The sequence below is a fragment of the Megalops cyprinoides genome, chromosome 2 (genome assembly GCF_013368585.1).
Source record: "Megalops cyprinoides isolate fMegCyp1 chromosome 2, fMegCyp1.pri, whole genome shotgun sequence".
Lineage (NCBI taxonomy): Eukaryota > Metazoa > Chordata > Actinopteri > Elopiformes > Megalopidae > Megalops > Megalops cyprinoides.
Window position 1 is genome coordinate 53,127,928 of NC_050584.1, and position 23,076 is coordinate 53,151,003.

At 42.7% G+C, this 23,076-nt stretch overlaps 1 protein-coding gene across 5 annotated transcripts in view; it reads left to right on the plus strand.

Annotated features, from left to right (window-relative positions):
• The first annotated feature begins 213 nt into the window (after positions 1-213).
• The window catches only part of dnajc6 (DnaJ (Hsp40) homolog, subfamily C, member 6), a 29,085-nt gene continuing 6,222 nt past the window's right edge, over positions 214-23,076 (plus strand). For 4 of the 5 annotated variants that reach the window (XM_036522060.1, XM_036522061.1, XM_036522062.1 and 1 more), the window contains exons 1-10: positions 4,924-5,321; positions 10,950-11,085; positions 14,187-14,236; positions 15,050-15,198; positions 17,138-17,260; positions 18,218-18,351; positions 20,373-20,567; positions 21,089-21,206; positions 21,377-21,456; positions 21,944-22,137. In XM_036522060.1, the coding sequence (XP_036377953.1) occupies positions 5,126-5,321; positions 10,950-11,085; positions 14,187-14,236; positions 15,050-15,198; positions 17,138-17,260; positions 18,218-18,351; positions 20,373-20,567; positions 21,089-21,206; positions 21,377-21,456; positions 21,944-22,137 (1,375 nt within the window). In that variant the 5' untranslated portion in view covers positions 4,924-5,125. Of the gene's footprint in view, positions 401-4,923; positions 5,322-10,949; positions 11,086-14,186; positions 14,237-15,049; positions 15,199-17,137; positions 17,261-18,217; positions 18,352-20,372; positions 20,568-21,088; positions 21,207-21,376; positions 21,457-21,943; positions 22,138-23,076 lie in introns of those variants that run through there. The other variant, XM_036522064.1, reaches the window with a different exon arrangement.

Genomic DNA, 23,076 nt, shown 5'->3' on the forward strand with positions numbered 1-23,076 from the left:
CCGACGGTCTTAAATCCACATCTTTTGCTGCACCAATGCAAACATAAAAATACACTCCTAGACTGAAAAAACGAGCGCATATTTGCTATGTTAGCCTCGACGTACAGTGAGTCCAGTTCAAAAATCCATACCACGTTTTCCCCCAAAATGTTAATATGGTAAATTTTAACCAGTAGCCGTCGTGATTGTAGAACGTGATGCTTTACAATCCCGGAATCGTCCTATGCGCACTCGTCCAGGTTTGCCCACCAGTATCCACGATTGATGGGAAAGCACACTTTGACCTTTGACTGGCTGTGAATGACAAATCAAAGGTCAGCATTTCTGAAATCAGCTGAGGATCCTGCAGCTCCGCAACTGAAGACATAAGTGTGGAGAATGAACGAAAGCGCACAAAAAGGTATGAGAAAGGGAAATCCTTAGGTTCCTTAGGAGACCCCGAGGTTGCGTAAAATAGATGCATCTTTATTGCATGCCATGGTGACATCGCTATGCGTTCCTCGCAGAGACTGGAATATTACATAATATAATCATTCATCTGCATTTGTTTTTCACATACGGGATAATTCGTGCTTATTATTAGAATGTGTTTGCCGTTTATTTACCATTGATTCAGATTTTTCAACCTTTGACCGCGGTGTTTGGTCATATATTTAGTAACAGATGATGCTATTCTGGTAACCACTGGGCCTATATTGAGACAAACACGTAGCCAATGACTGTTTAAAATCTTCGTCCCGCTTAGTGAATTCATAAGATTTAGCGTATTGACCCTGTTTCTGTCGCATTTCAGTCCTTTTAATGATAAAAACTGTCACCCTAGAGAACAGTGTATATACCCCTCAGAATTCGCTAAAGATGTTAAAATGACAACGCTGGGGAAGGAGTTGCTACTTTTCCCGTAAGTGGTTGACGATATACGCCATGAAAACAGTGGATTTTTAACTAGGTTATTCATTGAGACCCACCTCATTTATTGTATGGTGCTAGTAGGGTGGACAGCTAAAGCTTCACGTTCAGCATTCATTTCAATTCCATGGTAAAAAGCTAGGTGCGCTGTACGTCGCCTGAGCTTAAGTTAAATATTTAAAAGGAAAACTAGAATTATTACTCGTATTATATCGTGGTTACTTTATCCAAGTCAAATTTTAGATAGCATCATATACGAAAAATGTTTAATTTCCCAATATTTTGTTGTAATGTATGATTGTAGTCGATGGCGGAGACTTCCTTGACACCCGCGGTGCCTATGCTGGATGCTCCAGCCAGCAACCACGGTTTCCATGGAGGCGGTGCTCTGCCCCATCCCTGCAGTTTAAGCGATGGCGATGAATGTTGTCAGGTTGTGCCAGCACTTAAGCCCGACGCTCACTCGTGCTGACGTATATGAAGAAGAGTGTTCAGTCAATTTAAGGTCTTCATCAGTTTCCGGAAACTCACACACAAAAACTCTAAACGTGTTTTGTATAGATGCGCTCCCAAACTGACTAGCATCAGGTTCGTCTCGGTAACGACTTTGCTTGGCAGAGGCTTTATCCAGAAGAACAAGTTTTAGACTTTTACATCAGGCGCTATGTAACCCCCTTTGCAAAGCAATGGTAAGATCGTTTGAAGGCGTGCCATGTCCTATCCAGAATTGTAGAACAGGGGGTCCTCTTGTCCAGAGTCCAGTGATCCTACCATTAATTCTTAATGCTTCCATTGTTACAGGAGACTAATGTCTTTAAATGTCAATGTCACAAAACATTGCACACATATTAAGGAGAATACATTTTTCTTTGATTATGTCTAAATATTATTGAATTTTTTCAAATACAGTATATTCATCCTAAACAGAAAAGTTGAAAATGTTGACACAATTACACAATGCGAAGTCTGCTGGCTTGGTACATTACACCGAGGTTCTCAGGGTGAATTACACCGAGAATTAGGAGGGAAAACAACAGCTGCAGGGAAAATATACAAAGGTCAGATCATGTAAATGCCCCACGTCCAACAGAGACTGCAAGTCAGTAAAGCTTTAACCAGAGGGGATAATGATAAATCCATACAGATCTAACCATCCTTAATGTCTGTGGAAAGTCCATGAAATGTATCCTGAGGACTGCTCTGGGAGTTTGTGCTTTAAAAACAGGCAGCTCCTTTGATTTTCAACAAAGTGGTTATTGTTGACATGCTACCAGTTTAAAGAATGATTGATGATCTCCAGTTTTGATAATAGTCATTAACATTAAATGATATTGTGAAATAATTACTAGCAGTTCTTGTAACCTTACATAGGATGATGTCATGGGAATTGTATTTAATTGCTATTTTATATTTTGAAAAAAGGCTCTTAACCTTTGATATTTATAGAACTGCATCCACCCTTTTAGTCAGGTAAAGCAGTTATCAAGATGTAGAATAGGAAAAAAAAACTGCCATATGAAGTAAGGATGGGTTTTCTGAAGAATCAGAGAAGCATCCATTCATGTATTTTTAAAATCTCATGGGAAGCTTTAGACCTCCATCATTTATAATGAGTACATTTGAATTTTGCAAGTTATGTTGACCCAAATATTACTGTATTACAGTATACTGTATGCATGACAAAAATCACATGCAATACAGCTGTAGATACAAGTCATATTTGTGAATTACTCAGTACCTGCACTGTATTATTTAAACAGCCTGCTCTGTGTAGGTTGATAGAAACAAACACATATTATATTTGATTATGCTCATGTAAACATCTATTTTTAAAATGTCTAACATTGATAAAATATTTGTTAATTGAATGTACCTACAGTGCTTGTTAACTGATAGTACTTTAACACATGGAAGAGTATAAATGTAAACCCACCATATTTTGAAAAGAAACTGTGATGCTGAAATGACATGTAAAATGACATTTTATGTATTCATAGTATATATCCATATATCATAGCGTATTGTGTTGCAAAGGTAAGTGATTTCATTTTTAGCTATCAGCGGCTCAGTGGTTTCTTATCAACACAATAGCACCTAGTTATCAGCAGCAGCTGGAATGCCACTGCTTCCAATTTAAGACCATCAGGTCCTGGAAAAAGTCATTGTTTCAAAGAACATTGCATTCAGTTAAACTTGGATATGAAAGTAGAATTTATTCTTCGCTTAATTTTGTGATTTTATGAAACATTGAATAACACATTAAAGGAAGTGTTAATTTATGTGTGACACCCAGAATGTAATGACTGACATAAGCAGACATTTGGAGGTTGATTTATGCAGAAAGGGGGTTATTATGTAAGGATTCAGGATGACCCCATTATTGATTATTAAGTAATGTTTCCTCAAATGTGCTACTCTAAGTTGAGACCAAAGTACAGAGCAAGATGCCTGAATTCAGATGTCTAATTATAGCAATAAATTAATGTTTATCAATGGTTGTGGTTTTGCTTTGATATAGCAGTGATTTTTATGGCTGTAATTTATAAGTGAAAAGATCATAGCTATGTCTTACAGTACCTCCAGTGAGTATGAATATGTAGCAGTACTGCACATGTTTTATTTTGGGACTTTTTCTTTCTCACTGAATTCTAAACTTTGCAGCTGCATTTTCTGCCTTTGTTTATCCTTTGAGAAACTATGAACTTCCACTGTTGCCAGGCGTTCAAGCCATGTCAGAAAGTATGTTATAGAAGGCCAAGAAACTGACTTAGTTGCTGTTGGGGCGTCTAGCACCTTAATTAGCATCCAACTGAAGTGGATATACTGACAAAGCACTTGATGCAGTTGCATACTGAAGACTAATCATAATTAAATCCATTTATGTCAACTGCTATACATTGACCCCCTTCAGACAAGATGTACTCAAATCAGACCAGAGTGCGGTTGTTTAACTGCTGAAATCACTGAGTGAAATTGAGTTGGCAGACAGGAGTAAGTTATAGAAGACCTCATAATAATCAGTGACCCAATATGTTTTGCTTCTAATGGACACCAATGGCATTGAAGGGCCATTATTTCACTGTGTCAGGGTTAGTTCTTTTAGGAGTCAGATTCTTAGGTGTCTATCACTAGATATCCACACTAGTTCATACATGTGCATGTTCCACATGAGCTATTCTCAGTGAAAGTCACTCAATAAAACAATGTGCACTCCTGTAGTTAATTTGTAATGACAGTAAAATTTGTATAAATGTATTATGCACAAATTGAAAGGTCATTTAGTTTTTCCTTCAATGCTAGTCAGGCTAAACATTTTTATGCAAAAATGATCCCAGAGCATAATGCATGATGACCTGTACTATTCAAGTCTATTTCACATTGTTGTTTTAATTACAATTGAATTGTGCTTCCCCCTGTTATGCTAAACACTACCTTATAAATACTCTGAATCTAGCGAGCCCTTATGCTCCAGAATATGATAGGAAATCAATTAAAGAATACTCCCTAGACATGAGAGTATCACCTTACCCAAAGTCTGTCTTTCATACTGGGTGCATGAGGCATTCTTTAATCTACATTGTCTGAATGATGTAATTGCAACTCATTTTGGTCATTACAGATTACAATATACGTGTATAAGTATGTAATCTCTCTAGAGCAGGCCGTGTGCTGTAACTGACTCGACTATATTAATATTAATAATGTGAATCTACAGCATCCACAATATTGGCTTAAAAAAAGAAAAAAAAACAAGGAATATATGTTTAAAAAAAAAAAAAAAACAAGGAACATCTGTTTAAAAAAAGATTTTCAGACATTTATTTTCATGATGTCTCTTCCTGTTTCACGTTTCTCTTTTTAACATAATAATCATCTACTGCCAGAATAAGACGGTAAAACAAAGAGAAGTAACGGTGAAATCCCTCACAATCAGGCAATCCTTAGTCACCTATTGCCGACATAGTATTGTCAGGGATTGGCCTGGAGCCAGGAGAAAGCCTGAAAGGACCCGTTAACTCAGCACGGAGACTGGCTGCTTTCTCTGTGCAGGGCTGCAAATGCGGTTCGGATGACGGCCTCTTTTCATTGGCAGACGGAAACGCCGAAACATAGTAACCAGCATTGAGAGGATTATTTAAAAAAATCTGTCAGAAGGGATATGTGCATTTTCTGGGCTGTTTTTTGTATGTGATTGACAAACACTGGCGCTGTGCTCATGAGCTTGCTGGGTGGCTACAAGAAAAAGAGCAATTACGATGGATATGAATCTTTGCAGTTGGTCGATAGCAGCGGTGACTTCAATAACGGGGAGAGAGGCGGAAGCGCGCACGGCGGCAGCCCGACACCAGCAAACCTCGAAGCGCAGGCAGGCCCAGTGACACCGGACGACTACAGCACCATGGACAGCTCAGGTAAAGCCTTCGACAGGGGAGCCGTTTCGTTTTCGTCGGGGTGTAATGCTGCATGGGTGTGAATGCATCAGTAACCACGGCTGCCGTTGTTCCTTTGTTGGACGAGAAACTGGTAATTTTAAGAATGCAAAGCCTTTGCTTTGTTTTTACATTAATATGATTGATTGTACTCACGACAGCTACAATGCATGTGCTATACGTGAATTGGCTAGCATTGTCTGCATGTGCTAAATGTGATGACTCCAGCATGTTAAGATACTAGCCTACCTGATATTGCTAAGCAGTTTGGACTCTGATGATGGCCTGTCTGGTATGGTGGTGGTCAATACGAGTGGTTTCACTGCATGTTATATGTTCATAGTAAAAAGAAAAAAAAAACGTTAGTGTACAATGTAAATAATTGTGCTGCTAATTGTAATGCTAATAAATGTTGCTGTTATCTCACTTTTTGGCATGGCCTACTACTAGCCTAAATCTCATTCAATAGCTTCATACTTGCTTGCCGCTCCATGACAGTAACATGCCCAAAAATATGCTTTTTTTGGGTGCTATCTCCTTGAGAGATGTTTGAAATTGGTTGGATTGACCTAGGGGACTGGTACAGGTAGAGTAGTGGGGAGCACCACAGCCTCATGAAGTAGCAATAATGATTAGCCTTTCTGTTGCACGGAAAGGCAAGCGGGCCTTTGGAAATGAAAAAAATTGAGGGAGGTTGTCTCAGAAAGGGTGAAGTATCAGGTGGGCCCCTCTCTCCCTTTGAATATTGCTGCAATCATTTCATGCCGTGTGGAGCAATTACTGTAACCCTTCACCGGTGGACCTGTGGTGTTCACAGCTCAGTACACAGTGCCCAGAGCTCAGCCACATCCAAAATGTGCAAACCAGCCAGGAAGTCTGATGAAAGGAACTGCAGCTGCATCACAGCCTCCCTGTCAATTGCTATGGCCTGCATTATGTGGAGCACATCCTGTTGGCCTCTCATTGGTCAGCCCAGTGCCAGGCCTCATGATTGGCTGAAGGGGTTTGAGAACGTATGCACCGGCTCTCTGTTGTGTTACTTTGTGTCAATCCAGCGCAATCCAAAGTGTGTAGGAAACTAGAGTCATACAACTAAATTGTACAATGTCTTTATTCATTCAACATATTAATCAAAAAAACTAATATTGTGATCACTTCTTAAAAACAGGTTTTTAGTCTTTTTTTTTCTTCTGTGCTATGTTCAGGCTTAATTCCTTGATTCAACTTTTGCTCTTTTGGCTTTAGAGCATCGCCCTAAAATAAGTAGAAATATCGTTTTGAGATTGATGGTGATTCCCAATATTGATCCACCCAGCACGTGATATCAGCCAGTTCTTAAATCTTGTTAAAAAAAGACTGCTTTGTATGAAAAAAGGTGTGTCTTTTTCAGTATTTCAAAACATAAGCTTACTTTGTTGTTGTTGGTTGAAATGCTAAAGGGTTAAATGGAGGAGAACTAATTGAATTTTACCTGTCAAAACTTACTGATGCCATTTACGCATCTGAAAAAATTAGGATTTGTTTTCATGAAGCAAGTGAGAGAAACATGGACAAACTGTTATGATTGCATCTCTGGTGAATACTTGCAATTAGGCAGTAATATCAACCACATTCAGACAGTCATTAATGTCCTCCTGTGATTTAAGTCAACATGTGTTGTGTGTCCGCTTCATATAATACAGTTAATTATTAAAGAGAGTTTTCAAGCAATGGAACAGCTCCAATTAGCTAAAGACAAGCATTCTATTTTGCAGCACAATAACGGTTTCCGTCATGCGTACTGTATCTTACTTCTAGGCAGCTAGTCAGCATATTTTGGATCCGCAGCCATTCCGTTTCCTTGCCAGGTCAAAGTTAACCATCAGAAATTCAACAGCTGACAAGGAAGCAATAGTTATTCTTGGAACTTTCATGTCATTTGTATTCTGATGGTTTATTGAAGTCAGCTGGGAGGGTCTGATGTGGAGCAGGGCTCTTGGGTTCACAAAGGCATCAGAGATGTGTCTGCTGCGAGGATAAAAAGGGGTCGGCGAGTTCAGAGTGGTAACCATGAGAATTTTAACACTGCAGGCTTTGAAGCTTACCGACCCTGATCCAAAAGAAGGCCACAGTGTTTATTTCTGTTGCTGTGCCTTTTGTTCTCACCAAGGCACAACTTCAATGGCGCCAGAGGACTTAAAAGGCACCTCTGGTTGTTCTATTAGATAATAAAAGTGATTGAATTTGGTTGAATGGGCCAAGAATATGCAAATCAGTCCTCTAAGTGCAATGTGCTTGATGAATCCAACATAAAACCAAATAATTTCTTACCTTTTTACACAAAAATGTTCCTTAAAGGTCAGATTTAATATATACCTGTAATGATACCTTCTGATCATTTAAAAAAAATGATAGTAGCTTGTAAAAGTGCAGGTTCAGGAAAGATTCCATAAGGGGATATCCTGCTGAAACTGTAATTTGCTGAGTTTAATTTGGAATGTGCTAAACTCATATCGTGTGAGTCGTTATTGCTGTATCTTAGCTTCGTGGCCAGACAAGCAGTCCCCCCTACTTTCTAAATGCACTGTGTAGGTTTAAGTGTCTGTGGTTCTGCTTTCTCTGTGTGAAACTGTCTTCACAGATATTTTCCAGCTAACCCCACTAAGATCCATCAATCTGTGTCTCCAGACAAATGTCAGCAGCTGAAGGCAGACAGACTCTCCTAGTGACTACAGTGCCTACAGAGCTGTGGTTGTTGATGGGGGAGGGAAAAGTCTTCTGCAACTGTCTTTAATTTTGTGTGGTCTCAGTTAAAAATTCAGAAATGTGTATACAGGGGAGGAACTGTTGTGTTTACAGACAGGGAGCCAGTTGATGTAAGGATGTGTTGAGCATATTCGCTTTTCAAGCAGTGATGAAGAATCTGACTGGGGTGAATCCGTATGTTTCTGGTGCATTGTAAAGAGGCATTTTAAAGCCCTTACTTTCTCACCTCTGCAATCCTGATTCCCACTGACAGGTTTGAATGTCGGACCCTTTGGTGAAGGCATGTTCTCGGCCTTGTTCTCCCTGATTCTAATCTAAATTCCATTTGTCAAATCAAACACATACAGTATAGAATGACTGAAGCACTCTTTCACTCTGCTCCTCTGTTCCACTGCTTCACTCTGGCTGCAGGCACACAGATATTCTGTGTATTTGTCTGAGGTCTCAACAAGGGACACTGCTTTTTCATAATAAATTTCCCATCCAGGTCCTCCTCATTTCAAGAGCTCTCTCTCAGCCTAGATGCTACAAGCCTTACCACCAATAGCACTGTAAAAAGCCTTGGTGTAATGCTTGATAGCCAACTGTCCTTCCCCTCTCAGGTGGCAGCAGTGAGTTGGGCATGCAGATTCTTCTTGTACAACATCCTAAGAATCCGCCCCTACCTCACTACGTATTCCACACAACTCCTAGTGCAGGTCCTGGTCCTCTCATGCCTGGACTGCTGTAACTTCCTCCTTGTTTGCCTTCCTGCCTGTGCCATCAAACCTCTACAACTAATCCAGAATACAGCTGCACGACTGGTCTACAGCCTCCCTTCCTCCCTGCCTCACCTCACTTTACTGACTTCCTGTTATCGCTCACATCAAGTTCAAAACCTTGGTGCTGGCATACAGGACAATGAATGGCACAGATCCCTCATACCTACGACCGCTCTTCAAACCCTATTTTCCCTCAAGATCGATGTGCTCTGCATCTACAGGGCAACTGACTGTCCCGACCCATCACTCTTTTCAGACACGATCCCTGTACTGGTCCCCCAGTGGTGGAATGAACTCGCCACAGAGGTTAGGACAGGGGAATCACTGGCCATCTTCCAACACAGACTTAAGACCCACCTTTTCAGAGTGCATCTCAGTCCCACTTCAATCCCTGCCCCCTAACACCTGCTACCTCTAGTATTTGACGTTTATTTTGTGTGTAGTATTGTGATTCTATTACGTCTTTTGATTCTAGGGACTGTTGTATCGTAGTATACTTGGTGTCTGTCTGATTGCACAAGTTAACTTGTGGTAGGGCTTGAATAGTGTTATGCTCACTGTGACAGAGTGCTGTCACTACGGTTGAGTATGCGCTCTGACTACCATACCAACGAGCCTGGCTCTTTGGCGTTGCGGTCAGGCTGCTGGTTTGGTACCTTGTAGACCCGGGTTTGAGGCCAGGTGGGGTGACTGCTCTTGCCCTTCGCTACATTCACACACTCAATTCTGGGAGTGTTGTTGGCCTGGTCTAACACTGTTGCTCATTTCATTTGAATGGATACACTTATGTTCTATTGTGCCAGAAATTGCTCTGGATAAGAATGTCTGCTAAATGCATGTAATGCAGTGTAATAAGTGAACTTACAGAGGACTTATGTAGAGTCACCTTTTGTTAAAACCGTTTGATCAGCACATTGAAATTGTGACATTTCCTGGCCAAGCCATGCTGAATATTTTAAAAACAGTGATGCCAGTTTCCTTTTCATGTAGCACTAACCAGAGGGTTACAGGTATTGTAGCAATAGTACGCACAATGATTCTATCCAGTGACCACAATTTGTTCAGATGGCTTCAGGCTGCAACAGTCAGAGTATGGTGCAATTCAATGAATCATCAGCTCTTTTAACTTGGAAACCTTAGGTGTCATTGAAGTGTGTGTACATATGTTATCACAATCATATTTGTACTTGTTTAAGCATTCATGGCTTGTGGCTACATTCATGGCATGGCTACTTTTCTGTAGTATACAGATAGAATATACATTTGGCCTACGTTGGTATAATTTTCATAATAGTGTTTTTCTCTGTACAACCAGTGCCAAGGCCTCCCTGCAAGTGAAAACCCCACACGGTGTGCACAGTAAAGGCACCAATCAGTCAGCTTTGACCTTTTTGTCTGGCCGTCCCTCTGGGTGGTGAAACTTGCAGACGCGGCAGCTAGAACATGAAGATGAGCGGGTTTGCCTTAACGTTTCCGTCAGGTTTTAGTGGACCGTTTCCTTGTGAATCGTACAGTATCCTTGGGGGGGGGTTGACAGGGAGTGCAGAGTGCTGAGACATCTGAGGGGATGAGTCAGACACATACTCTGGGTTTGGTCCAGGCCTGAAGCGTACTCTCTTAAGATGCCCTTCCCGACAGGACCCAGGCAGGCAGGCTGCAAGCAGAATTTTCGTGCTTGCGTCTGTGTTGTGTCAGCTCTTCCAGACCAGTTCACACCTGCAAATGCACTGGTCATCCTCAAGTAAAGAACCAGTGGTGACCACTGTTGCTGTATTCTCATAAAGCTGCCCCAGTAAAAATTCAGGCCTGCTGCCCAAATAAAAATTCAGCGTGCATTGGATGTATTGGATATACTATACTGTTAGTATAGTGATGCACTTATTTGGAAGTCGCTCTGGGTAAGAGCGTCTGCTAAATGACGTAATGTAATGTACTGTAATGTATTACAATGGTGTAGTCTGTGCTTGACTGCATGTCTCTGGATTGGGGATGTGGTCAGCATGTGCATGATCTGTGCTGTGAATTGTTTGTGGTTGTCCGTGTCGTGTGTGTGTGTGTGTTGTAAGACCTTAAATCTGATCACTTGAAGGTGCTTCATCTCCAGATATGGACGCCAGCTATGGCGGGGGTCTCTTGGACATGGTCAAGGGGGGAGCCGGCAAGTTTTTCAGCAACATTAAGGACAACCTCAAAGACACCCTGAAGGACACCTCCACCAAAGTCATGCACCAGGTGGCAACGTAAGTCCCCACTGCTTCCTGCTCTTTGTTTCTCTAACATGACAGGTATTTTATTAACAGACATTAATTATACATTCTGTCATCTTGGATGTAGCTTTGGCTGACTGTCTTTTGGATGAGACATGAAACTGAGAACTTCCCCCACTGTGATGAGTAAAGATCTCATGGCACTTACCAAAAGAGCACATTTTTGCGTTTAGAGAAAAGGCATTTTAGCTAAAATCCCAATGGGACTCTCAATCTGGCCCCCCAATCATGCCCTCTGAACTTAATTGGCTGTGTAATCCCTTGTGCTCTCTACTCATAAGGCATTGCGAAAGCATACCGGCGTCCTTCCTGGAATTCTTATTATGATTACTCATCATGAGCAATGGACCTGCCAGAGGGCAGACCACAGAGCAGACCAGCTGTGTGGCTGGGTCAGCTGAGTACACTGATATGTGTTTGGACAGCAGCGTGAAAATGCCATTGACCTGTAATGATAGTGTTCCATCTGAAGCCACCAGGGTGTTTTCTTCTGAAACCTGAGATCGGTTTTTAACGAAATGCCAAGTTGTTACTTTGCCTGCTGTGTTAGAGCCTAATAGATAAATCCAGCACAATTATGACATCATGTCAACTGTGTGACCTTTGAATCTGGATTCCCCTATGTTTTAATCTGTGTTTTCTGAACAGATAGAGTAGGCTTGACTCATTTTGAGATTTACAAATGTCCACACATGGTAAAAAGATTTGACTCATTTCTAAATACCTGCATTTAAGGTGGTTTTTTAAAAAAAAGAAGAAACTTGTCTGAAAACACTTCTGTCGCAGAAGGTAAAAACAGAAGTGAAAATGAAGGAAAGGGAGAGCTGGGAGAAATGTGGGGGGAGAGTTGTGACTGTGTGGGGGCCCCGCAGGGCGCTGGCCTGCACTGGCGTCTCGCAGGCCACACAAAGAGGACTCTGTGTGCGTGTGACAGTGAGAAGAGCCTCCAGAGGCTCCGTCAGCACGGCTATCCGGCCGGGCTGGGAAGAGAGACACCGAGCCCCGGCGTGTTGCTGTGCTCATGGGCCTCCATTATTCATGATGGCCTCTCATGCCAAATATCCACCACGTGACACGGAGGGATTCATTTCAGCACAGAGCAGTATGTGCAACCAAAGGCCCTGTGGCTGTATGTTTATCCGTGGAGTTGTGTTATGTGGCGACATGCTGCAAAGTCCCCTTCCCGCCCCCGGCGGCATTCGCATGCTGTTTAAAATAATGGGGTCTGCACTGAGGATATGGGGGAATTGACTGGAGAGAGGCCATTATTGGCATTTTTTAGCAGATGCTGTTATACAGAGCGAGGCCATGAAGGGGACAGATTCAGACTAGTAGCCAGAGATATGAATATGACACCATTCTGCTGAAAAAGGGTGAGGCGGCAAAAGGACTCACTGAAAATAAGCAATGGATACTGTTTCATTGCATTCCAAACAATAGGCTCAGTGCCATATTTTTATAGACTCACATAACAGTACTAATATTACAGGTATATTGGTTTTAATTAAAGAGCCAGAAGGAGATCCAGTGTGTTAATGTTAGCATGTAAGAGTGGATTTTTGTCTATGGTACAAATATTTCTGTAAAATACATATTACATACATACATATTCATGAATGTATTGTATTTCAACAAAAGTTTTGTACCAAATTTACGGACTAGCTGGAAACCACAACATGTCTCTTCTGCCAAGCATATTGTTATGAACAGACAGCCGTTTGTCAATGTATTATTCCCTCTGACAGTCAAGTGTCCTTGGCCTGCTTCAGCGCTCTGATTTATGTCAGTCTTTGTGCATTTCAGGAAATGGGTGTGAGAAGCCATGCCTGTGTGCATTGAAGCCAGTGTGGGTCACAGGGGCCTGGGAAAGAGCCTTCGCCCTCTGTGTGCATAGGAGGCACATGCTTCGCATGTCTCAGTGTATCTCAGGTATCCTGCCTGTGGCATGTCAGTTATCACACCCAGGAAGTAGGAGGAGTCAGTAGACTTTAACTCTGGCTGGCATGAACTTCTGTTGAGGTCCTATTGTTATGCTGCTCTTCCCAGTACAGTGCTGTACTTGGATGACTCAGGTCGGCCTAGGGCATCTTACTGACACTGAGGGGGATTAAAAATAGCAGACTTGAGTAGTGGGGAAGAAGGGTTTGAAGGGATCTCGTAGTGGCAGCATCCTCGTGAATCTCACTTCTGCTGCCTGCAGCATGGCTCAGTATGCGAAAAAGTGAATCTTCCTTACCCGTATACTCCCTCTGAGAGGGAGTCTCGCATGACTGTATCGTGATTTAACCCAAAACCTCCTGGTGGCAACACGTGGTGTCATAAATGAATGGTCACATGTGTGGAGGCAGACTTGATCAAAAAACTGAATCCCCAGCCACACAATGGCAGGCCTCTGAAAGCCTGAACACTAGCCTTATGTGAGTGATGAAGGGAAACTGAGGGTAGCTGGCAAAGGGCGCGGGCTGCAGGGCAGAAATTTAATGTAATACGCAAGGGGACCTCAGGCATTAAAATGTGACACCTGACTCCATGTCAGCCACATTTGTGCCAGAGGATGGATTGCATTTAGGGAAGCGCGGAAGTGTTGTGTGCGCTCCAGATTAAAATAGAACGCCGTATCCCAGTGATCTCCTTTTGAAGACTGCTTACAGACAGCGTCTTACCGTCCTTAACAGCTTAAAGGGCCGCTTTATCTCTTACATAATTAAGCACAGGATTGCCTTCGACGTGGACACCTCACAGCCATGACAACACCAGGAGAACAACACAGAGACTGCTTACGTCCCATCAAACGCAGCAGTTCCCAAACAAGACAAAGTGCCTTCACTTCTACCTTCTCTGAAGGCACATCAGAGGACTGCTGTAAAGAGGATGTGTTCAAATGAAACTGAATAATTTATGAATATTCATGTGATCATGCACTGCTTGTTTAATGGAGAGCTGACTTACTGATGTTCTGTCACAAATGCTATTATTTATATCATAGCAAGCTGACCTAATATAAACCAGTGGATGTAATGGTCTGTGTGTTACAAACTTCTAATACTGGGTATGTCCAACTGTTTTCATTGCAGCTACACAAAAGGAGAGCTGGACATTGCCTACATCACCTCCCGAATCATCGGTATGGAAGGATTTTGCTTGACTCCTTTACGTGTTACACCATTTCTAATTTACTGCATGGCTGCTCCCTGGGACTAGTTGTCTGAAATGAACACATTTCCATGCACGTTGGCTGGAAAGTCACGCCTCATGACATTCTTTTCTCATATAATGGAAGTGCTTGTTTTAGGAATGAGTTTGTCTCTGTAGGTTCATTGGCTCTAAGTCTTCCAATCATTTTGTAGTTATTTCATGCTCAGGGTGAATCCTGGCCTCCTGTTTCATGCCTGTGTATTGGGCTCTTCTCTTGGTTTGGGCGCAGTGGTGTTATCATTCAGAATCACTGCATGTTATGGAAATGTCTGGGGAGGCTGTCTGACCGTTGCTGGATTCCCCTGATGGATATGGCAGTCACCCCAGGAGGTGGAGCTGTGCAGGGGCCTGTAAAACAGTGTCCTCTGGGCCCAGTCCCTGTGCTGCTCTGGGAGACATGGCTGACGTGACACCCCAGTGACTCACACCATCACTACACATTCCTCTGGAGCTGTCAGTCTGCGTTATCTCCACATGCCAGTCACTGGTTATTAAAACACAGATTGTTCTCCTCTGGCAGCTCAAGTAGATTTTATTATGGGATATTGTCTCCCCTCTGACCCTAATGTCGTTACACTTACTGCTCACATTCATACTAGGGGTCAAAGTTCGTACAGGAGGCCCTTCACTGACATCAACACCCAGTCGATGAGCGCCAGGTTGAATTTCTCCCACAATGTAGTTGGGTTGCAGGGATTTTTTCAGATGCAGTGTCTGAGCCCCTCTCTCTTTTCCCTGGCAGTGATGTCATACCCAGCCGAGGCTGTGGAGATTGGCTACAGGAACCACATCGAAGACGTGCGCTCCTTCCTGGACTCGCGGCACCCGGACCACTACACAGTGTTCAACCTTTCCCAGAGGAACTACCGCGGGGCCAAGTTCTCCAACAGGGTGAGAGCAGCAAGTGGGGATCTGTCCAGGAAGTATGGAGGCATGTGGCATAGTGCATGAGCCTGTGGATGACATTATTGCAATAAAAGAAGTATGGACGCATTCTGAAGTCACATACAGTTGACAGAACATTGTTCATTTACCTCCTGGTTACCGGTTAAAAGTTATTGTAAAAAGGTACAGTTTTTCCGATCTTTAGTTACTTAGGTAGGACCATGAAATGCTGTATAGTCATGTCTTGTTTAAATTTTCCATCTTCAGAGGCAGTGATTATTAGTTTGCAGTTATGTCTTTCATCGGATGGGGTGATAAAGCACCAGCAATAAATGAATTAGAGCTGATGCTTCCTTAGTAGATGCGGGGTTCACTGCTCTCTTCTGTAATTAGATGACTTATCATGGTGAGTCTTTCACTCAAGATTTTTGCCTCTGTGTGGAGCCTGAGTCTTTCATGGTTTTTCTCTTGTTGGCTGTTCTGCAGATTCTGCAGATCTTCACATCTATCACACATCAGCCATCTATACCAAGTGTTTCTAGATTGTCCTCATTTTGGAATTCATGGGTGAATTACATTGAATGTTTTTCTTCAGATGTGTGCTCCACATTCCCAGTTCAGCTCTCCTTTTGCATATGCCTGTATATTTATATATTTTATATAATCTCTGACTTGCAGCTGTCCTGTCTAATGGTACTCTATGAAGTATTTGGAAATTATTCCAAAACACGAATGTGTCCCATCCTTCATCTGTTCTGTCTGGGGAATCTGTTAACACATCTCCTCTCAGGAGTAGAGCTCGTAGAATGTGGCCTATTCCAATGAAGACCTTCATTTTTAATACTTGATCCATTGTGTCTGACAGCAATAGCCCTGCTGTTGTCTTGGGCTGTGGTAGAATTTGATATCTGAGCTGTGTGGCTCTGCTGTATGTGTAAGTCAACCTGCTGCACACTGTGACATAACTCCTGAGAGTTAGAATCTAGCTTAGCAGCCCCTTTTAGGAAGTTAGGTGATTTCTTGGGTTTTCTTCTGTATTTTTTTGGTTCCCTCTGGAAAACCTCTGTGTGGTGCTTTGTGGCAACCATGGTTTCAAAATGCCCTAGATTAACTAAATGTTGCTGTTGCCTGTAGTAAAATAACCGTCTGTCTTGTTGGGGAGCTGTTCTGTGTGCTTGTGAAGGGTTTCATTCTGACCACTGTGGTTACTTTGGTATTGTGACTCAGATGCTGCAGTTGTACAGAAGAGGGTAATGTTACAGATCACAGCGTGTATGTGAGTCTGCTATGGACAGTGACATCATCCATCAGACTCAAATTAAGAGCTCAATTAGTCGCCTGTGTGAGGGATCATGGTCTTTAGTGCAGTGAGTTAATCCTGTTTTGGTTTTGGACTCCACTTGGATCACACTGGTTACAGTATCTGATGCTGTAAGATCTTTGTGATTTCCTCAGACATCTGTCGGCATGATGATTGCAAAGTTTAGGCTGTTGCATCCTACAGTGCATGTCAAAATACAACATTTTTGAGACACAGTACTGGAAAAGGGGTGGCAATGTAGCATAGTGGTTAAGGAGCAGGACTCGTAACCAAAAGGTTGCTAGTTCGATTCGCCACAGGGTACTGCTGCTGTACCCTCGGCCACGGTACTTCACCCGCAATCGCCTCAGTAAATATCCAGCTGTATAAATGGATAACATAGTAAAAACCTGTAATTGATGTAAGTTGCTCTGGATAAGGGTGTCTGCTAAATGCCAATAATGCAATGTAATAATGAGTATTCATTGGAGCAAATGTTACCGTCTTTAAAAGCTGTTCTTATTGCTCTCCAATGACACTGACTCACCATGACAAATCATAATCTGCACACAGGAGAACGCTGTTGAATGCCTTATGGTCACATGACTGTGTTGCTGCTCACGCCCACATGTCCCACTTCCCCAGGTCTCTGAGTGCAACTGGCCCTCCCGGCAGGCCCCCAGTCTCCATAACCTGTTTGCTGTGTGTAAGAACATGCACAACTGGCTCAAACAAAACCCCAAGAATGTTTGCGTGATTACCTGCACGGTAAGAAGAGGGGGGAGGACCAGACAGGCCTCTCCCACCCACGCCTTCCTATAAACCACCTGTCTCCTGCCCTGTCTGTTAGAGCACAGCTCTTTTCAGCAGCAGGGGTTGTAGAATGTGGCCTATTCTAAACAAAGTAGAGCTTCAGAATATGTTTTGCTTAGTATTTGTTTAGTTTGGATCTGACTTTCCACACAGTTCACTGGAAAATCAAGACAGATGTTCCACTCAGTTGTAGTAAAAATAAAGAAACTGGGACATTGTCTGTCTGCTGAAAGGTCTTTGTTGATGGCATTATCTTCATCTGAGGCCAAACGTAGTGCAAATAAAGGTGCAGGATTACTTTTGGTTACCCTGCAGTTTGAATTTCTTCAAATGAATTCCCCAAAGCTGTTTTAAACCAGCTTTGTTCATAGTGACGCTGCAAGACAAATCCCATCTAAACAATATCCTCACATAACCCTGAAGTGGTCTTTTTATAACACTGGAAGTGTTTATTTAACAAATACTGTTCCAAAGCTGTATTGAAGGAAGTTGTCTGTTAACTGCAGTGTAACTTTTTTTTAGTAGCGTGATGGATGTGAATGTCCAGCAAGATTAAAAGGAAATGATTATATCTGACAAAGGAAGAACTCATAAAATGTTTAAGCCATACTGTACAGTGCATAAATGTAATCATTGAAGGGTGACTAGTTTTGAGCAACCTGGGTTACTTTGGTGTCGTGTAAAGTACTCTCCTCCTTTTGCTTTTATCTGCACGTTATGCCCACTAATAGTTTTTGGCTGCAAATGAGATAAATGATATGAGAAATGAAGCTTAACTAATGTTCCACACATACCGTGATACATTTTTACAATCACAGCCTGTGTTTGTAGTGGATGTGTTTGCCCACAGCGCCTCCCTTTGTGGGCTGTTGTGCCAGCCTGATCCCCCGCTCTTTTCTCCTGTTGTCTAAGGATGGCCGAGCCCCCTCAGGTGTCCTGGTCTGTGCCATGTTCTGTTTCTGTCACCTGTTCAACAACCCGGTCCCCGCCATGCAGCTGCTCAGCGCCAAGAGGCCCGGCTCGGGGCTGTGGCCCTCTCACAGGAGGTAGGGATCCGGGGGGGTCTGTGAGCCTCGCTGCTCACACGAGCGGGAGATGATTTGCTGTTGCCTATATCCTCCATTAGGATGCCCTTGCTTACTGTCTGTGTGTCAGGCCTGCCTGGCCTTCCATACGTCTGGTGACAAACCGTGTTCTTAACTGAGATAAGTATGCGCATGCTACCCCGGATTGCATTAATGAGCATGGCTTGTTGCCACATGTTCCTTATTTTCCCAGCTGAAAGCATTCCAAGTTAAGGCGGGACCCCATTGTTCCCGGAGCGCATAGCTGAAACGTTTATTTGCCATGCATATGGGAAACGGTGGTTCTGGAGGTGTAGTTGCACCTCCTTCTGTAGGAAAAACTTTGCAATCATACAGTTAATAATAACTGAAAATCTCAGCAAATATGTTTTTAAATTGCTTAAACATTCAGCTGTTCCACCACTTAGATGTACTATATATCAGCAGTGTTCAGTCTGAAGCCATCAGTAGTGAGGGCATTGGTCTGTGCTTTTCTCAGTCTTGAGTGAATGCCTAACTATGGATATGACCAGACTATGCAGCAAGATGTCATAAAAGAGACTTATCCACATGGCTCCGAGATATGTACAACGTGACACTTTATGTAAAGTAGATGTTTCATCTCTCATGAGAACATTTGTCAGCATGACACCGGAGCGAAAGTCTGTACTCAGGGGTTGAAACTTTAGTGATGACTACATCAGCCTACTGCCAAAGCTGTTTGACATTTTGATCAAAAAGGAAGTAATTCAATAATTTATTTCCTGTGACAGATTTTAAGGCTCAAGTATAATTTGAGTCACTGTAGAGTTCTTTGCTGTTGAGATTTTAAAACTGAAAATACATTAGTCCTGTTATTTGAATGACAAGATTTCTCTGTCACTGCTTATACAGTATTCCATGCGATTTCTGTGTAAATGAAGTAAAGAAATATTCGTCAATCCATTTAGCATTTTATCTAAACTGCCTTAAGGAACAACAGACATATGACTTGTGATCATTCAAATTACTACTAAAAAAAAAAAAAAATCCAGGGCTGGCCCTATACTCGGCTCTCTCCTGTATTCATTGTTCTGGATTTGAATGTGCTTTGTGTGCTTTTGTAAAGGTATAGTGTAGCGTCTCAGAGATGCGATTGTTCCAAATCTAAAGAAAACATGAGAGGGCAGAGGGACAAAGTCATAATGCTGCGATAATACACCTGAATTAACTGTAATGACAAAGCTGGTTCCCACAAGATCACCTGTGTATGTCAGCGCTGACAACAGTGGGGAACATGTGTCACTCTGCCAGAGTGTTGTGAGTAAGCTTGTGTAGGGGGTTTTGCAGATATAATTGAACCTAAACTGCATATGTCCTATGCAGCATGTGAGACACGCGTTGGCCATCAGACGATTAACAGCACCGCGCTCAGGCCTGCGTCTTAAGCCCAGACTGGCTTGCTGCACACGCAAGCCTTGATTTTTTAATGAGAACCACCTACTGCATGCTGATTGAACAGGTGAATCATTCACTGCTTTTGAACCATCTGAGTTTGTGTATATACTGTCTCAGGGTTGTCACCAGATGTGTTGTCACACATGAATGGTAAATGAGGCTGCTGTTATAATGGAAAATCCCAACGGCTTTGGAGCGGCTTTAGAGTTGTGTCATTTTGAACAACTGTGGGAAAACAACTAACTAATCCAATGCAAGAGAAAACAGAATGTGGTACCATAAAACATGGTACCACAAAAAGATTATTATTATTATTTTTGTTTGCCATGCACATAGCTGAACAAGAAAACACGGTATTAAGATTTATTTTGTATAAGTAGCCTTATGATATAGACATTTAATTCGAATTAATTTGGTGATGATGATTTGATTTTCTGTTTGGTAAATGTAAAAGCTTATAGTCTATAAAAGATCTGTTGAGTGCTCCAGAACATTGCGCTTTCTGCTATTTGTGTGAAGTGTTCCACATAGCAGTCCCCAGTACACCTGTCATCTCCCGTGCTCAGGTACATTGGCTACATGTGCAGCATGGTGTCGGAGAAGCCCACGCTGCCCCACACCAAAGCCCTGGTTATCAAAGCGGTCACAATGAGCCCCGTGCCCTGCTTCAACAAACAGCGTAGCGGCTGCCGGCCTTTCTGTGACATCCTCATCGGGGAAACAAAGATCTTTTCAACGGCGCAGGACTACGAGAGGATGAGGTGGGAAGAGCGCTTCGTTTCCCTGAAACCCCCACCACACCCCAGACACACACACACACACACATATCCTTTTTTTGTCTGCGTGGGTTCATCTATTCCCCGTGTTTGTCATAGTGAATGCTTACAGAGAGACTAATCTGAAATCAACCAGATGGCTAACGATACTACAGTAATCCTGTCTTAATTGAGACACATACTCACCAGAAATTTCTGCAGATATGAAATCTGCAAATGTGGTACGCTGTACTTCAGGTTTACTGCAGCTGAGGAGAGGAAGTGGTGCCAAGCATGCATATTCAAACCTGTGAATAAAAATGGATCGCTGTATTTTCATCCTGTTCAGCCCGGCAAAGCAGTTTGTATAGGGAGTGCAAATCAATCTCCTTTGTATTTACTCTTAGCACATGAAGTGATGATATTCTCTCAGACCAGTGCACTTGGTCTTTGGCCTAATGGTGAATGTAGCTCCCACAGCTGTATTCAGGGGCATGTTGCTTGTGGTATCCCTTCTTTTTTCCCAGAGAGCACAGGGTCCAAGAGGGCAAGGTGGTCTTTCCTCTGGGCGTGAGTGTGCACGGAGACGTGGTGGTCTCCGTCTATCACATGAGGTCCACCCTCGGGGGGCGGCTGCAGGCCAAGGTAGAGGGCATTAGCATGTATTCACACCATTCTCAGTTTCTATTGGGCACAGATGGGAAAAGAAAACATGGATTTCCTCTAAATGAATGCTTGCTAATTAAGGTGAATCACAAAATAAATGACTGCATTTCTTATAGTGCTTGGTGATTCCTTGTTATGTCTGGTTCCAGGTGACGAACACACAGATATTCCAGCTACAATTCCACACTGGGTTTATTTCTCCAGGCACCACGGTCTTAAAGTTTACAAAGTGAGTCAATCTTCCTTTCTCTGTTTAATCTACATGTGGTTTTATTACTAGGGTAACAGGTGTATATATGTGTATCTGTATGTGCTTGAATGTATGTGTGTGTGTGTGTGTGTGTGTGTGTGTGTGTGTGTGTGTGTGTGTGTGTCTGTATGTATGCATGGGTGCGCGTGTGTGTGTGTCTGTCTGTATGTGCTTGAATCTTTTAATGTGTGTGTGTGTGTGTGTGTGTGTATGCGTGTATGCTTGTGTGTTCTTGAATATGTCCGTGTATGTGTGTTTGTGTGTGTGTGTGTGTGTGTGTGTGTGTGTGTGTGTGTGTGTATGCTTGTGTGTTCTTGTATATGTCCGCGTATGTGTGTGTGTTTGTGTGTGTGTGTGTGTATGCTTGTGTGTTCTTGTATATGTCCGCGTATGTGTGTGTGTTTGTGTGTGTGTGTGTGTGTGTGTTTGTGTTTGTATTTGTGTGTGTGTGGGCGTGCGTGTGTAGGCCGGAGCTGGATGCCTGTGATTCACCAGAGAAGTACCCCCAGCTGTTCCATGTGGTGCTGGACATTGAGGTGGAGAGTGCAGACAGACAGAAGGACTTGACCCCGCCTTGGGAACAGTTCCCCAGCAAGGACCTGAGTCCCAATGTCCTCTTCTCCTGCCACCAGGAGCACCAAGACGCCCTGGCCATTGCAGGTGGGCACGGGGAGTCTGCGACACACTGATCTGGAATCAGCGGAGGGGGGAGTGGAAGGTTATTTATTTGGTGGACGGTTTAACTTGCCCCTGCATATTCTTTCTGCACGGCAGGAGGATTTGAAAAAATCACGTTTTAAGCAGTTACCTGTTTGTTGAGATTGAGAAGTTATCTCATTGTTTGAAGTGCAAGAAGAATTGGTGTTCATTTAGGTCAAGGATCAGAATATGTTTCCCCAGAGAAACAAAACCATTAGCCCATCCAAGATTTTGCTGAATAAGTATCAGGATCATTACTGTAAATACTTCAGCTTAATGCAATCTCATTCTCTCCTAACAAGAACAAATGGAGGGATTGGATCTCGAAGGTAAGGTGTAGTGCAGAAAAAGACCCCTTATGACCCATAGTATAGTCCCATAAAAACTTGTACTTGTCTGTGGCAGATCTAGTAGATGTGTGTACAGTCTCTGAGGTCAGTAGAGCTTGGCCAGCTAACCATGCAGCACACAGAAAGGCTTCCCTTTTATCAAAGAGGTGAATGGGTGCTCTGTGCTATGATTTTTATCTCCAGGGATCTTCTGAATGGGAAACAATTGGTTATTGTGAACCAAGGAAATCCCTGTATTAAGTACATAATTCTTTGAGGATCTACTATGTCGTGCAGTGACAAAAAGCAAGAAAATTTCAGCTGCAGTTACAAGAAAATATGTACTCCTGTCATCCAGAAGAGCTCAGTGACCGTATCACATGAGTCAGCTCTAACTCTGGCTCCTGGTGATGCTGCTTGGAATAGTTACACCTCTTTGCATAAACAGCTGCCATCTGTGTAATCTTGATGCAAGCTTTTTTTCAGCATTTAAGCCTTTTTTGGAAGGCTGAAAATTAGAACCAAAAATCCAACATGAGAGCATTGGGAAGCAATGCTTAGAAGCCATATC